The following is a 16,156-nucleotide window of genomic DNA, read 5'->3' on the forward strand; positions in this document are numbered from 1 at the left end:
CTTTAATCCTGTTGCACTTGTCTCAAGTAGCACCCCTGTCCTTCACTCTGTTTTCCAAGCTACTTGAAGTCTTTGTGCTTTGTGCAGGCTGCTCCTGCTCAATAGTTCTCTCCCTCGGATCTCATCTAAAACAAGCCAATCTTCAAGATATGGCTTAAAAGTTCTATCTCCTACAATGTTCTTTTTTGTTTACTGGAACTCACCCTGATGTCCACCTAGTTATTATTTGTCAGAATTACAGTTTAAACTGTAATTTATTTAATTACTCAGCATCTCCACTGCCATTACAATTCAATTCAATTCCACAAATATTTTTTAAACCCTGTACCAAAAATGGGGCTAGGTGAGCAGGAGGATCACCTTTATCAGGGGCCTAGGCTTAGAATTGACCCTATAAGTAAGTATGAGGCACATACTCCTGCTCATTGCCTTTATTAGCATAGACCTGACCACAGGCATGGGCCATGTTTATTCTAATTACATAACCCCCATATTGGAAATTGCTAGTACAACACCAACATGCCAGAACATTCAATGGCCTCACCCAGGGTTCAAATCCCATGAGCCAGGAGTGGAAATTCTGGGGTCTAATCAAAAGTGTCTCCTTAGTTTTCTTTTTCATGAGTTAAAGATCACTGTGTATACAGCTTCTTGTTAAAGTGACACAGCTCCGTATGGAAGGCCTTATTGCCGGATGTTTTACTACTTTGGATTTGAATCTCAACTCCTCCAAAGGGTAGCTCACTGTAACCTGGGCAAATTACAAAATTCCACACCTCATTTTCCTCTATGTACAATGAAGATAACAATGTTACAGGGTTGTGATAGGGGTTAAATGAGTTAATCGTTCATGGCGCAGAATACTCAATGTTAGCCTTCAGTGTATGTCTCTCTCTTATAATGTAAGACTGTCTTGTTTACTTTTTTTTCTATGCGTTCCTCTAGTTCCCAGGGCGGTGCCTGTTTCACAACTGCAGAGGAATAAACGTAGAATGAACAAACAAATCCACCCAGTCACGTTTATTTCTGCATTTCCCATGCTGTGCCCCATCAGCAAAGCTAAGAAAGCAGGTGAAAGTGGTCTCTTTGTAGAATATCTTCCCTACGGGGTTTTACCCGAGGCCCTCCACGACAGGCGCATCTCAAACCTGGGGAAGCTCACAGCGGGCAGAGCAAGTCACAGCACTTCGCTGGCATCACCTTGCGCGAAGGGCCTGGTCGGCTTCCCGGGACGTTCGGCGCATGCGCAGCGCGACCGGCGTCTGCGTTCCGTCCTGCGGCGCCACCCGGAAGTCGCGGCCGGTCTCTTCCTCCCTCCGCCTCCCTCGCCGGCTGGGGCGGTGCGTGCGGGGCGGTCCGGCGAGGAGGCGGGACACGTCGGCGCTAGAACCACAGCCGCCGCCGCCGCTGCAACTCCTGTTCCATCTGCCGCTTCCTGGGGTGAGTCCGCCCGCGGTCCCGGCGGCGCCAGGTGCGTTTCTCCAGCCGGGCTCCTGCCTGCGTCCGCCGCCGCCGCCGCCGTAGCTGTTCCGGGCTCCCTGCCCCGCTGCCGAGATGGCGACGCGCTCCTGCCGGGAGAAGGCTCAGAAGCTGAACGAGCAGCACCAGCTCATCCTGTCCAAGCTGCTGAGGGAGGAGGACAACAAGTACTGCGCCGACTGCGAGGCCAAAGGTAGCGCGGACGTCTCCTTCCCTGGTCCGGGCCTCCTGCCGCCGGTGACCTTCCCGTGGCCGCCGTGCCCCGGGCCCGAGCGGAGGCGGCGGCTGCGCCCGGTCGGCCCCGGCCCTGAAGGGAGGGCGGGCGCGGGGCTGCAGTGGACCCTCACCTCCGCCCGAAACGGCGGCGAGGTCAGGCCCACGGGCGCCGTCCCAGCCTCTGCTCCGACCCGGCCCCGGGGTTGAGCCAGTGCCGGCGTCGCGAAGCTCGGACCCTGCACAGGGCCGGGGCGGGGCGGGGCGGGTCTCGGAGCGCGGACCCGGGCGCCGGCCTGGGCAGTGCTGGGGCGTAAAGGGTTGCCCTTCTTCCGCCGGAGCTCACAGGTACCTCCATGGGTGGCTACCCTCAAGTCTCCTTCCCGGTAACTTCCTCCTCCCTCCGGCGCCGGTGCTCGGTATTCCAGGTGGAACCCTGCCTGCCTGCCCATCCGACAGCTTTTGTACAGGGCTTTTGCTTCTGCTTCCGGAGAAAGAGTATAGCATGGTGGTCCTTTTCGGTGGGTTGTAGTTTACTGAATTTGGGAGGGGTCATTGTTATTATTAGTATTTCTTACTTTGGATATTAGCCATATTGAACAGGAATTTTATTACACGAGCCTCTTGGACAGTGGGCTTATGTTCCTGAAGATTTTAATTATTAGGTTGTCTCTCAACCGCTTGTTTGGGCGAATATGTGAACACAGGCTTGTGTGCCCCATAAACATTCAAGGTACATTTTAAAGATTCAGAGATGAAAAAAAAAATCTAATATTAATTTGTTCAGTTGAAGGGCTTTCAGCTTCAGCCTTTGGAATAGATGCACTATTTTTAGCCTATATGTTTTGGATTTGGAGATCTGATGTATATTTAATGTCTTATAACTAATCTCATGGGAAAAGTGTTCCAGATTTTTAAAACCAAATCTCTCACGTGGTTAGGAAGAGATCTTGCTTATTTGTAAATTGGTTTATTTGTTTATTCGGTGAGAAATAGGTAGGTCTCCAAAACAGGAGTCAGTCAGCCTTTGGGAATGTCATTTAAGATTTCTGCATTATTTGACCTAGACTTTTCCTGAAGCTTTACTGTTCTTCCGCAATACTGTATAAATGAGTCACATTTCAGTAGGCTGATGTTTGATTTGACTAAGCCACACAGCATCAGTAAGTTACTTCACTACCATAACAGGTCCGGGATTACTGTAACTAGACCATCTTATGAGCACTTTTCAGTATAGTAAGTTGATTGCACAAACCTTATATTTAGTCTGTGTGACTTTTCAGGTGATGAATTAAAAATGCCTGATTGTTGTAGTAATATTTATTTACCTGATATTATGTGTGTGGTGTTTTGGGGGAATACTCTTCTGTATTGAGGCTCAATTGCTCAGTCATCACTGCACTAGTCAAACACTGTATTTAGAAAGTAAGGAAGGAGAAAAGCATGACACAGGTGCAGTATCCTGTTATTGATGCTACTCTTACCAAATCTGTTGAGCAACTGGAGAATAAGAACAGGCAAATGGAGCTGAACTCTTTCCTCCTGGCCTCATTCATGATTCTGTTGGTTATTAGTCGTTGGCACTTTATGAAGCAGTGAGGATTTAGAGCCCCTTGCCAACTCTATCTGATTCATTAGTTTAAAACTTGGGCTGCATGTTGTCCTCCTTTTTTCTCTCTCTTTCAATTCTTTGTCTTTTTTTAAAGATTAAAATATTCTGTTATTTGATTTCATTAATCAAGGAAATGTATATCTCCTTAATTCTGCTGTAAAACATATATATATCTCTTATTGACCTATGAGGATTTGAATCGTGCTCTCTTTAAGGCAAAGTTAAACATTTGACAAGTCTAATCATACTATGTCCTGATGCACAGATTTGTGCAAATTGAAAGGAAATTAATTAGAAGAAATATTTTAATATTACTATTTGCCATTTCTCTATAATAGAAGTGTCAACCAAATTCACGATTGACAATGACAGATTGAAACACATGCGTGCGATTGGCACCAGCAAGAGCTTTACTAGTATATGTATCGCACATGCGTGAGTCAACTTAGCCTTTTTTATGTATATATAGAATAAACTTGCTTAATTAGACCTGCTTTCTGACATAGCCAAACTTTTTCCAGCCCAGTGAAGCACCCCAACTTCTCTTTCAGGTAATTGTCAGCAACACAGCAGTAAATACCAACACAAAGCAGATTATTATTGTAGATCATGTAGGGAGAACAAAGGGTAAAATATTCAACTGCAGCAGTGTTTGACTATATTCTGCGCAGTGAGAAAACCTGAAGTCATTTTCAAGGTCCACCATTTCTTTTCCATCGGGTCAAGTTTTTAAACTTTCCCAATTTCCGTTTTCTGGCTAATGAAAAGAAAATAGGATTCCGCCGAGTTTCCTATCTACCTACTCCAGGACTTCTGTGAGGATCAAATGAGATGAGGCACGGGAAAACACTTCACAGACATTTGGTTAAAGTGGAAAATGTTTGCACCTGGCTATAAAGCAAGTCGTGTTCCTGGGCTGAAGAAACTCCAAGGAGGCTAATTGTTAGGGAGAGGAAGTTGGGCGTTGCTATGTGACGTCCTTACCCAGAGCCTACAGCGATTGTTTCAGGCTGGGCTGTGGGCTGCATTTTGCACCATGGTGTCTTGGCAGCATTGGCTGTGATTTGGTGGGGTGTCACTCCAGGGTGGTGGTGGGGCCTGTGTCCCACTTGGGGGGAGCTGAGTGTTGGTTTGTTGGTGCCAGCCAGGTCCCTGGTGCTGTTTATTTTTAAACCAGAAGTCCAGTGCACGACTTCTAGGGAAGAAGGGGGAGAAGGGGTCCCTCAGCCCAGCCTGTGCCCTCTCGCATTCCAGGACCCCTTGCTCCTTACCACCTGCCCTGCCCGCTCACTGTTCCTTACTGCTCGGCTCGCTGCTCCTTAGCGTTGCTGCGGAGGCGGAGAGGCTCCTGCCACCGCCACGGCACTTGCCATCCGTGAGCCCAGCTTCTGGCTGAGTGGTGCTCCCACTATGGGAGTGCACTGACCACCAAGGGGCAGCTCCTGCGTTGAGCGTCTGCCCCCTGGTGGTCAGTATGCATCATAGAACTGATTGTTCTGGTCCTTCACCGTAATGGTCAGTTAGGCTTTTATTATATAGACTAGAGGCCCAGTGCACAAAAATTTGTGCACTTGGGGGTAGGGGGGTCCCTCAGCCTGGCCTGTGCCCTTTTGCAGTTTGTGACCCCTCGGGGGTGACTACTTGCTGGCTTAGGCCTGCTCCCTGGGGGATTGGGCCTAAGATGGCAATCAGACATCCCTCTGGCAGCCGGGGAGCCCTCGGGGGATGTCCACTTGCCAGCGGGGAGCAGGCCTAAGCTGCAGTCAGACATCCTTAGCGCTGCTGAGGAGGCAGGAGAGGCTCCCACCACCATCGCTGTACTGGCAGCCATCAGCCTGGCTTGTGGCTGAGCAGAGCTCCTCCCATGTGAGAGCGCACTGACCACCAGAGGGCAGCTCCTGCATTGAGCATCTGCCCCCTGGTGGTCAGTGTATGTCATAGTGACCAGTCATTCCCAGTCTTTCTGCTGTTAGGGTCAGTTTGCATATTACCCTTTTACTATATAGGATAGAGGCCTGGTGCACGGGAGGGGGCCGGCTGGTTTGCCCTGAAGGGTGTCCCGGATCAGGGTGGTGGTCCCGCTGGGGTGCCTGGCCAGCCTGGGTGAGGGGCTGATGGCTGTTTGCAGCTGGTCACACCCCCTTCAGGGTGGGGGTCCCCACTGGGGTTCCTGGCCAGTCTGGGTGAGGGGCTGAGGGCCATTTTCAGGCTGGCGGGTGACTGAAGCTCCCAGCCTCTTTTTTTTTTTTTTTTTTTATTCTGGGTTTTATTTACCTTCTATGGCTGTCACTGGAGCTGAGAGCCGGCTCCAGCTCTGAGGCCGTGGCCGGCTGAGAGCAGGTATCTGGGTTTGTTTACCTTCTATAATTGAAACTCTGTTGCCATCACTGGCGCTCTAAGCTCTGAGCCCGCTGCTGGCTGAAAGCAGTTATCTGGGGTTTGTTTAGCTTCTATAATTGCAACATTGTTGCATCCGGAGCTCAGAGCTGGGCCGCGGCAGGCGGGGAACCTTGGCTTCCTCCATCACTGGAGCAAGCAAGCCTCATGTTCGCTTCAGCTGCGTGACTGCCGGCTGCTATCTTTGCTGGCAGTTAATTTGTATATCACCCTGATTAGCCAATGGGAAGCGTAGCGGAGGTACAGTTAATTACCATGTTTGTCTATTATTAGATAGGATGGCCAGTGCACATCATGGCAGCTCCTGCATTGAGTGTCTGCTCCCTGGTGGTTAGTGCATGTTATAGCTACCAGTGGGATGGACATTTATCCTTTTATATATATAGATATTGTACTTTGTTAAACTCAAGCATTTTCCTGCTGCTGCTGCTGTTACTACTACTACGTCTTTTCACTGTATGAAATAAATTGATTTTTCCTTCCATGTCTTAATTGGAGATCAAAGAAACTTTAAGTTGCAATTATCAAAAGTGTTGACTGATTGCCTTACATTCTGACCACTGCAAAGAGTTAATTTAACAAACAAGATTTTTTTGGCAAATCGATATTTTCTACAGAGATTAGGTATCATGTCAAATACTGTTGTGTGTGCTAAAAAGTTTTGGGTTATGGTCCAGAAACTAGTTAGGGATCTCAGTAGACATGAAACAATGATCAGTTAAATTCTAATCTATGTGTAGACTATAGATTTGTTAAATTTAGTAATGGGAGAGCTTACTGTGATCTAGAGATGGTAGAACTTTAAGGTTGGAAGTGAAAAAAAAATCAACTAATATTACATATATACGTATAAGTTATATAGTGCTTTCCTCTTGCCAGGTACTGTTGTGAACACCGCATATATTAATTTAATCCTCAAAACAACCTTTTGAGGTAGGTACTATTATCGCATCTTACAAACAAGTAAATTGAGGCACACAGAATTTAAGTAGTTTTCTCAAGGTTATATAGCTAGGAAATGATAGAGCCAGAAATTTTTTCTTTTTTAAAGAAAAGTTTTTTTAATTGATTTTAGTGAGAGAGGGAAAGGGAGAGAGCAACAGAAACATTGATCAGCTGTCTCCCTTATGCCCCCCACTAGGGATCAAGCCTGCAACCCAGGCCTGCACCCTGACCAGGAAGTGAACTGGTGACCTCTTGGTGCATGGGATAATGCTCAACCCACTGAGGCTCACTGGCTGGACAGAGAGCCAGAACTTTTTTCATTGAAAGAAATTTTATTTATTTATTTTTTTAAAAAATATTTTTATTGATTTAAGAGAGGGAAGGGGGGGGGAGAGAGAGAGAGAGAGAGGTGGAAACATCAATGATGAAAAAGAATCATTGATTGGCTGCCTCCTGCATGCCCCCTACTGGGGATCGAGCCCACAACCAGGGCATGTGCCCTTGCCTGGAATTGAACCTGGGATCTTTCAGTCCTCAGGCCAACACTCTAGCCACTGAGCCAAACCGGTTAGGGCTACCCTAGCTTTTTTAGTCCTAAAAACAACGTGATAGAATTGAAAGAGCATTGGCTTGGGTTAAGTTAGTAAAGCTAGGTTTGAGTTCAAGCTTTGCCTCTGATTTGCTTGGTGATTTTGAGCCCTACGCATAGAGTTACAGTAAAACCTTGATGTAATGGATTAATTCTGGTGAGGGGGTGTCCATTAAAGCGGAAAGTCAGTTACATAATGAAGTAGGTTTTCTGTACATTTATGTTAAAAAATTGACAAATTAGTTAGTTTTTATTTATGTAGACACGTTTGTGTAATTAAAGTTAAGTTTGTATGAAAAGCTTAATTTCACAGAAAATTTTTCTATTTGTATTACTGTAATTTTAACTTTATATTGAATAGGTCTAGTAAATGCATGCATTCATCAGTCACCACAAGTAAACAAATGCACATGCCTGGGGCATGGCTTAGTAAAGGTGGGAACATCAGACTGCTGCAGTGTGATGGATGGCGTGCTAAACATTCACTGACTGATTACCAGCGGTGACTCTTAGATTTAAATATATAGACTATAGTTGTAGATACGTAATACTTATTTATGTTGGCAAAATTGCTACAGTGTTTATTTTTCCCAACATATGGCCTATTTTGCCTAAATTTGTTAAAAATAACTGAATTAATAACAAAAAATAACCTGTTAATTTAATTATAAGCATATGTTGGTTAAAAACATTTAAAGATTAACAGGGTGTTAATTTTCACATATGCCATACAGATCAGAAGTTTTTTTTAAATATATTTTATTGATTTTTTTACAGAGAGGAAAGGAGAGAGACAGAGAGTTAGAAACATCGATGAGAGAGAAACATTGATCAGCTGCCTCCTGCACATCTACTGGGGATGTGCCCGCAACCCAAGTACATGCCCTTGACCCGAATCGAACCTGGGACCTTTCAGTCCGCAGGCCGACACTCTATCCACTGAGCCAAACCGGTTTCAGCCAGATCAGAAGTTTTGTCTGTTACATCTGAAGTTCATTAAATCGAGGTCTGCAAAATCGAGAGTTTACTGTATTTCAACTCTGATGTGATCTGTATTCTTTTCTAAATCCCATGCCTCATGTCATTTCTGTCAGTATTGACTGTTGTTAATTTAAAAAATATTCTGGTATTGAGGGTTTATATTTTTGTCTTATTATACTTGAGCTTATGATGAAATCTTTATATTTTTTAAAGCTTTTCATTGATGACTTAGGTCTCTCTATGAAGCATCCTTTAACTCCATCTCTCTAAGGTGTTGCTTGGTTCTTCTCTGGTTTTCTGTAATAGCTAAGCAAATTTACCTGGTATTATCTTTAATTATCTCAAGCTATATCATATACCTCATAGGAATAGTTCTCTAGGTGAGGAGTCCTTTTGCTTGAAACTGTATTTTTAAACTTTCTAGGAGAAGAATAAAATTAAAGCACTACCTCTTAAGTAACTACTAAAGTCAGGACCCCTTTTATTCATCATTTTAAAGAAAAGATCTACAGGTTTGTTAAATTTTCAGTCACCATGTACCTTTATCAATGTCAGTATTTTCTACTTATGATACTAGATAGAGTTAACTCTGAATGGCTTTTAGCTATAGTACCATATAGAAAGGATTTAAAACAATATTTTACATAAAACAGAGCTAAGATAAGGTACTATTGGAAGTATGTGCTAATTTCATGCCCACATATATTTTGAATGGTAAATGTGAGGATTTTGAGGGTCCAAAGAGGAGAGAATTATAAGCTTTTTAGTAATTCTTCATTCTCTGTGCCCTCGTGTACTCCCCCCCCTCCCCCCATCCCCATATACCCCCAACAATTTTTGGTCTCCATTTCACAAGAGAGCTAAGTGATTGTTTTTAGGAATAACTGATGATAGACCTTCAGAGGCCTGTCAGTGATCTTTTGTAAAGCGTGCATTTCAATGACCAGTGATCACATGAAATTCAAACTTAAAAAGAAAATGAAGGGAATTTTAAAAATTCTGTGGGAAATCATATGCAAGATAGCTGTATCTTCCAATATAAAAAAATTCATAAAAAATTGTGGTTTGCCCTGTCCTGGTGGCTCAATTGGTTGGAGCATTGTCCTGTACGCCAAAAGGTTGTGGGTTTGGTTCCAGGTCGGGGCACATGCGGGAGACAATCAATATTTCTTTCTCTCTCTCTCTCTCTCTCTCTCTCTCTCTCTCTCTCTCTCTCTCTCTCCCCCTCTCCCTCTCCCTCCCCCTCCCCCCCTGCACCTCTGCCCCCCCACTCTCCCTTCCTCCCTCCCTCCCTCCCTCTCTAAAAATCAATAAAAATATATCCTTGGGTGAGGATTAAGAAATAAAATTTTTGTTTAGTCTAGATGTTTATGCATTCTACTCTTGAAAGTTGCTTTTTGGTGTGGGTGGTGATGGTGCATGGTACCAAAAAACAGGCAGAAGTATTTTATTGAAGTGAAACCATCATCACTGGTGTATTAATTTTCTACTGCTGCTATAGCAAATCACAGCAGAACTGACCCACTCAAAAGACACTGAGGCTGTAACTGGAACTGTTGAGTTTAACAAAACACCAATACCAAGTTAGCTGTGATGCAGGATTAGAAAGCTACAGCTGTGTCACAACATATGTAAGCTGGCAATTGGGTCCTGGAATGTGGGATTTAGCCAATCATCCATGTCAAAACTTCTTCACACAAGAAGCTGATTCTAGACATTCTATGATCTTGTCTTCCTGCAGAAAACAGCTAAAAAGGGCAGGATGATGGAAGATAGTCTCCATCTCACTTTTACTTTTATTTTTTAAAAATATATTTTTTATTTCGGAGAGGAAGGAAGAGGGGGAGGGGGGAGGGAGAGAAACATCAATGATGAGAGAATCATCTCTCTGCTGCCCCCCTCATATCCCACACTTGGGATCAAGCCTGCAACCCAGGCATGTGCCCTGACTGGGAATCAAACTATGGCTTCCTGGTTCATAGGTTGACACACAACCAACGAGCCATGTCTGCTGGGCTCACTTTTGCTTTTAAATATTTAATAAATGTATGTAATTGGTATAAACTAATTTTCATTCAGAACTCTTACCTACAAAGGAATCTTAGAAAGAAAACATTTTAGCTTTCTGTTCTCTGAATACAAGAAGGCACTCCAGAAATAGGGTGGAAGAGAGGTTGTGTGATCAAATCAGCAAATCTGCCATGGTTTCTTGTATCAGAATGAGTAGAACATCCACATCTTGATCTGAACAGAACTAGAAAGTCCTCAGTCAGCCAATTTTTGTGTGTCTTTGGTTCTCTCTGTATCTCTGGGTATTTTAAGGGACTCTTCATTCCTGCTTTATTCTTTATTGAGTGCTGTACTTGTTGATTCACTTGCCATATACTTCATTAGCTCCTAAGTCTATGTGAAATACTATTTGCCTTCCTATAGGTGGTTGTCTCTTTTTTGGGGGGTAATATTCCATATTCCTGGGTAGATGACTTGGCCCTGCCTGGGCCAAATGTCCACCTCTGGTCATTTTGGCTTGGAGGCAGGAGGACTGCAAGAACAGCAAGTAGGAGTTTTCTTTTCTGTGGCCCACATCAGGCAAGTTCTTTAAGAAGGAGGTGTGGTGAAATAAGTCAGAGAACGACAATCACATGATCTCACTCATTTATGGAATCTAATGGACAAAATAAGCTGATGAACAAAGGAGATCCAGAGACATAGAAATATTTGAGTCTCAGAGGGAAGGTGGGGGTGGGCGGGGAGGGAGCAACTAAAGAATTTATATGCATACTAGTATATGCATAACCCTTGGACACAGACCATGGTGTGGTGAAGGCCTGGGGTGCGGGGTGGAGGGGGGGCGTATGAGGTAGAGAGGGCCGTTGGGGAAAAGAAAGGGGAGATCTGTAATACTTTCAACAATAAATATAAATTTTAAAAAAGAAGGAAGTGTGGCATAAATAGTTAATATATCAAATGCAAGATTTAGAGGAAAATTTGATTCAAAACAGAGACACATGGTTTCCTCCATTCCTACTGAGGCCGGGGATCGAACCTACAACCTAGGTTCCCTTGACCAGGAACTGAACCCGAGACCCTTTGGTGTGCAGGCCTACACTCTACCTACTGAGCATCTCTGGCCAGGTCTATGGGCATTTGCTTTCTAATTTTTGTGGTTACAAACAGCACACAACTATTTCCTCAGAATAAAATCTCTTATGTGAAGATGTATGGTAGAGTATACCTGATTAAAGCCTGTTGGATTTGAACTATCTGGAATTGGAGCCAGTTTATCTTCCTACCGCTAGTGTATAAAGTGTGGCTTACTCTCTTTACCCAATCTGTCACTGGGTATTCATGTTTTAAAGTTTTTTTAAAAAAATCTCCACCCGAGGATATGTTTATTGGTTTTAGAGCAGGGAAACGGGGGTTGGGGGCAGGAGAGTGAGAGAAAGAAAGAAAGAAACATGGATGGGAGAGAGAAACATTGATCAGTTGTCTCTTGCCCCCGCCGTGACTGGGGATTGAATCCATAACCTGGTTATGTGCCCTGACTTAGAATCAAACCCACAAACTTTTGGTGTATAGGATGTTGCTCTAACCATCTGAGCTACCTGGCCAGGGGCTGGGCATTCATGTTTTTGAAAAGTTTCCTTAATATAGTTGATGCAAGTGGTATCATACTGCATTTTGTATTTTCTTGACACTCTCTCCAATATGCTTATTGGTCATTTCCATTTTTTTAATGTTTTGTCCCTTCAATTTGGGGGCAATGGTGGGCTATCTTTTTCACATTTTTCTCTTGACTAGTCACAGTGGACCATAACACAAAATTCCAGACAACATTGATTCCTCTGAATTCCTCTGGTAGGCCACACCATTCAATCCTAGATTCTGTAAACCCAGGAATAAGTGATGTTTGAGCATTTTGGACAGATTTTCAGTCTCCGATCTGCATTTTTTTGTAACTATGGAATGATAGGAAGTTTAGAGATAAAAGAGACCAGGCATGGTATCTGGTCTAATCTCCAGTTAGAGAGATGAAGCAGATCAAGAGAGGTTAAATTACTTGCTCAAAGCTGTGTCACAGTGAGAGAACATGGGGATGAACCCAACTTATCTAGAAACCTATCTGTTGCTTTGTACACCCACAAATGAATGTCACCCTTGTAAAAGGTCACTTTAGCCCTAGCCAGTTTGATTCAGTGGATAGAGCATCAGCCTGTGGACCAAAGGGTCACAGGTTTGATTTCGGTCAAGGGTACATAGCTTGTTGCAGGCACCTCCTGGGCCTGTCCCTGGTCAGGGCTCGTACAGGAGTCAACCAATTGGTGTGTTTCTCTCACTTAGATGTTTCTCTTTCCTTCTTCCACTCTTTCTAAAAATCAATAGAAAAATATCCTGCCGTAACCGGTTTGGCTCAGTGGATAGAGTATCGGCCTGTGGACTGAAGGGTCCCAGGTTCGATTCCGGTCAAGGGCATGTACCTTGGTTGTGGGCACATCCCCAGTGGGAGGTGTGCAGGAGGCAGCTGGTCGATATTTCTCTCTCATCGATGTTTCTAGCTCTCTATCTCTCTCCCTTCCTCTCTGTAAAAAATCAATAAAGTATGTTTAAAAAAAAAAATAGAAAAATATCCTGGGTGAGCATTAACCAAAAAAAAGTCACTTTAAGCTTTTTATTTTTTTTCCATTTGCTTTACATTCGACCTTGTACACAATGAGAAAGGAGATAAATTCTGGGTTTTTATATTTAACCAAACCTCTGTTTAATGGCAGAATATCTACACTAATAAAACTATGCCTTAAGCCACGCCCACCAGCCAATCAGAGTGACTATATGCAAATTAATCCAACCAAGATGGCGGCTGGCAGCCTGGAGCTGGAGCAAGCAGGAGGCTTGGTTGCTCCAATGATGGAGGAAGCCAAGCTTCCCGCCTGCTGCGGCCGGCTCTGAGCTCTACTCATAGCAACAAAGTTTCAATTATAGAAGGTAAATAAACCTCAGATACCTGCTTTCAGTTGGCTGTGGCTCGGAGCTGGAGCGAATAGGAGGCTTGGGTTGCCCCTGGCGATGGAGGAAGCCAAGCTTCCCTCGCGTCCGCTCTGGCTGGCTCTGAGCTCCTCTCAAGGCTACAAAGTTTCAATTATAGAAGGTAAATAAATCCCAGAATAAAAAAAAGGAAAAAAGGAGAGGCTGGGAGCTTCCGTTGCCAGGGGGCGGGGGCGGGGGGGAACGGGACTTGACCAGCCTGAAAATGGCCCTCAGCCCCTCACCCAGACTGGCCAGGCAGCCCAGTGGGGACCCCCCACCCTAAAGGGGGTGTGGCCAGCCTGCAAACAGCCATCAGCCCCTCACCCAGGCTGGCCAAACCTCCATGGGGTGAGGCTCCCCACTGGCGGGGGCTTGACCAGCCTGCAAACAGCCATCAGCCCTTCACCCAGGCTGGCCAGATACCCCAGTGGGGACCCCCACCCTGAAGGGGGTGTGACCAGCCTGCAAACAGCCATAAGCCCCTCACCCAGGCTGGCCAGGCACCCCAGTGGGGACCCCCACCCTGAAGGGGGTGTGACCAGCCTGCAAACACCCATCAGCCCTCACCCAGGCTGGCCACGCACCCCGGCGGGACCCCCACCCTGATCCGCGACACCCTTCAGGGTAAACCAGCCAGTCCCCACCTATGCACTAGGCCTCTATCCTATATAACAAAAGGGTAATATGCAAACTGACCCTAACAGCAGAACGACTGGGAATGACTTGTCACTATGACATACACTGGCCACCAGGGGGCAGACATTCAATGCAGGAGCTGCCCCCTGGTGGTCTGTGCGCTCCCATAGTGGGAGCTCTGCTCAGCCACAAGCCAGGCTGATGGCTGCCAGTACAGCGGTGGTGGTGGGACCCCCTCCCGCCTCCTCAGCAGCGCTAAGGATGTCCGACTGCAGTTTAGGCCTGCTCCCCGCTGGCAAGTGGACATCCCCCGAGGGCTCCCGGGCTGACAGAGGGATGTCTGATTGTTAGCTTAGGCCCAATCCCCTGGGGAGTGGGCCTAAGCCAGCAGGTGTCATCCCCCGAGGGGTCCCAGACTGCGAGAGGGCACAGACTGGGTTGAGGGACCTTCCCCCTCCCCCCCCACGAGTGCACAAATTTTTGTGCACCGGGCCTCTAGTTAAATTAATAATCAGAGTGAGGAATGATTACACATTAAGTGTTTACTTAATTGGTTTATTTAAACACATATTTGGCAATAATGTAAACATGTTTTGAAACTTGGAATGCCATTTATTGGAGGTGTTAACTAGAAGGAAATGTTATCATGAAAACTGTAAATAGTGTGGAGAATAGCTTAAAAGCGAGAGGTGTTTGTAAATATTGTCGAGCCTAGTTTAAAAGAGAGAGGCATTTGTAAATATTGGATATCTTTGGGCTTTGAGAGAAATTTGCAAATAAAAAGCACTATCCTGTTTGTGAAAGAGTAAACAAAATAAGGAAATCTGTAATGTGCTTGCTTAAACTTTGAACGTTTAAAGTCAATTGAATGATGCTAAACCCCTGAACAGAGAAACATTTTTGACAAGGCTTAAACTTTAGGACAGTCAGGTGAAACAAGGGTTATTTATTGTTTTAAATTAAGCTTTCTTTCATTTTTTCTTTTTATCTTTTACCATGCTGATCAGTAAATTCTTAAATGATTACCATTGTTTAACATCTTTGCCAAAGTAAATCAGCATTTGAAAAATAGCAGGGGGATGTTTTCCCCTTAAGAACCTTCTAGGTTTTCAGTGTCCTTATATTTTGAATTTATGTATGTTTCTTCTTCCCAAGTTTAAGGGAGGACTAGAATAAAAATATGGTTATATAATATATAATAACTTTTATATTATTTCTTCCCCCAATTGACTGAGTATTGCTCTGCTATTTTTGAGAGGCAATTGGTTCAGTAGCAAAAGCATGGCCTTTGAAGGCTGACTGCTTGGGATTAAAACTTCAGTTTTCCCATTGCTGTCCTGATTTCTTTCTTCTATTTTTCTCTCTTCCTTCCTCCCTCCCTCCCTCCCTCCTTTCCTCTCCTCTTTCCCTCTTTTTTCCTCCTTCCTTCTTTGTGGTGGGAGTGTGCTATTTAAACTTACGCCTCATGTCATTACATGTAAAATGGCCATACCTGTGTCACAGGGATGTGAGGATCAACTGAGTTTGTGACGTAATGTCTGGCACAAAGTAGTGTTTGATAATTATGTCAGGTTTCTCTCCTTTTTTTAAAGCACTCAGTCATTACTTTGCAGGAAGCATTTGTGAATTATATTTTGTTTGGTAAACAATGTAATTGAATAGATTTTGAGACTAGATCCACACAAGAATACTTTATAGAAGGTTCAGGAAAAAGTAGACTCTGTTTTTTTTCTCTGTACACACACACAGTGGCCAGATTATTATGACTACCTGACATTTGTAGGCAAATTAGCCGTACACTGCATCGTATGGGATATGGAAGCCAAAGGCCTGTCCGAACATCTTTGCTGTCTGCAGTTACCAAGATAAAATGTCTCCAATTCTCACAGGAACACAAGGATTGGACAGTCGAGCATTGGAAAAAAGTCAATGGTCTGATGAATCATGTTTCCAGTTGCATTATGCACTTGGCAGAGTGAGAATTTGGTGGAAACAGCATGAAAGCATGCACCCCACATGCATGAGTACAACCCTTCAAGCTGGTGGGGGCAGTGTTATGGTTTGGGGCATGTTTTCCTGGCATGATTTGGGCCCTTTAATTCATGTGGAACAACGTCTGAATAGCACAACGTACCTAAGTATCGTTGCTGATCAAGTTCATCCTATCATGTTGATGGCGTATCCCAATGGAGATGGCTTCTTCCAACAAGACAATGCGCCATGCCACGGTGCTCATATTGTGCAGGAGTGATTTCAAGAACATGAGGGAGATTTTACCT

General features: G+C 44.6%; 1 protein-coding gene across 1 annotated transcript in view; it reads left to right on the top strand.

Moving 5' to 3' along the window:
• Positions 1–945: 945 nt before the first annotated feature.
• The window catches only part of SMAP1 (small ArfGAP 1), a 128,956-nt gene continuing 113,745 nt past the window's right edge, over positions 946–16,156 (top strand). Inside the window, exon 1 of the mRNA XM_081094485.1 lies at positions 946–1,672. Coding sequence (XP_080950611.1) covers positions 1,555–1,672 — 118 coding nt within the window. The 5' untranslated portion in view covers positions 946–1,554. The remainder of the gene's footprint in view (positions 1,673–16,156) is intronic.

The sequence above is a fragment of the Myotis nattereri genome, assembly GCF_964212035.1.
Source record: "Myotis nattereri genome assembly, chromosome: 6".
Classification (NCBI taxonomy): domain Eukaryota; kingdom Metazoa; phylum Chordata; class Mammalia; order Chiroptera; family Vespertilionidae; genus Myotis; species Myotis nattereri.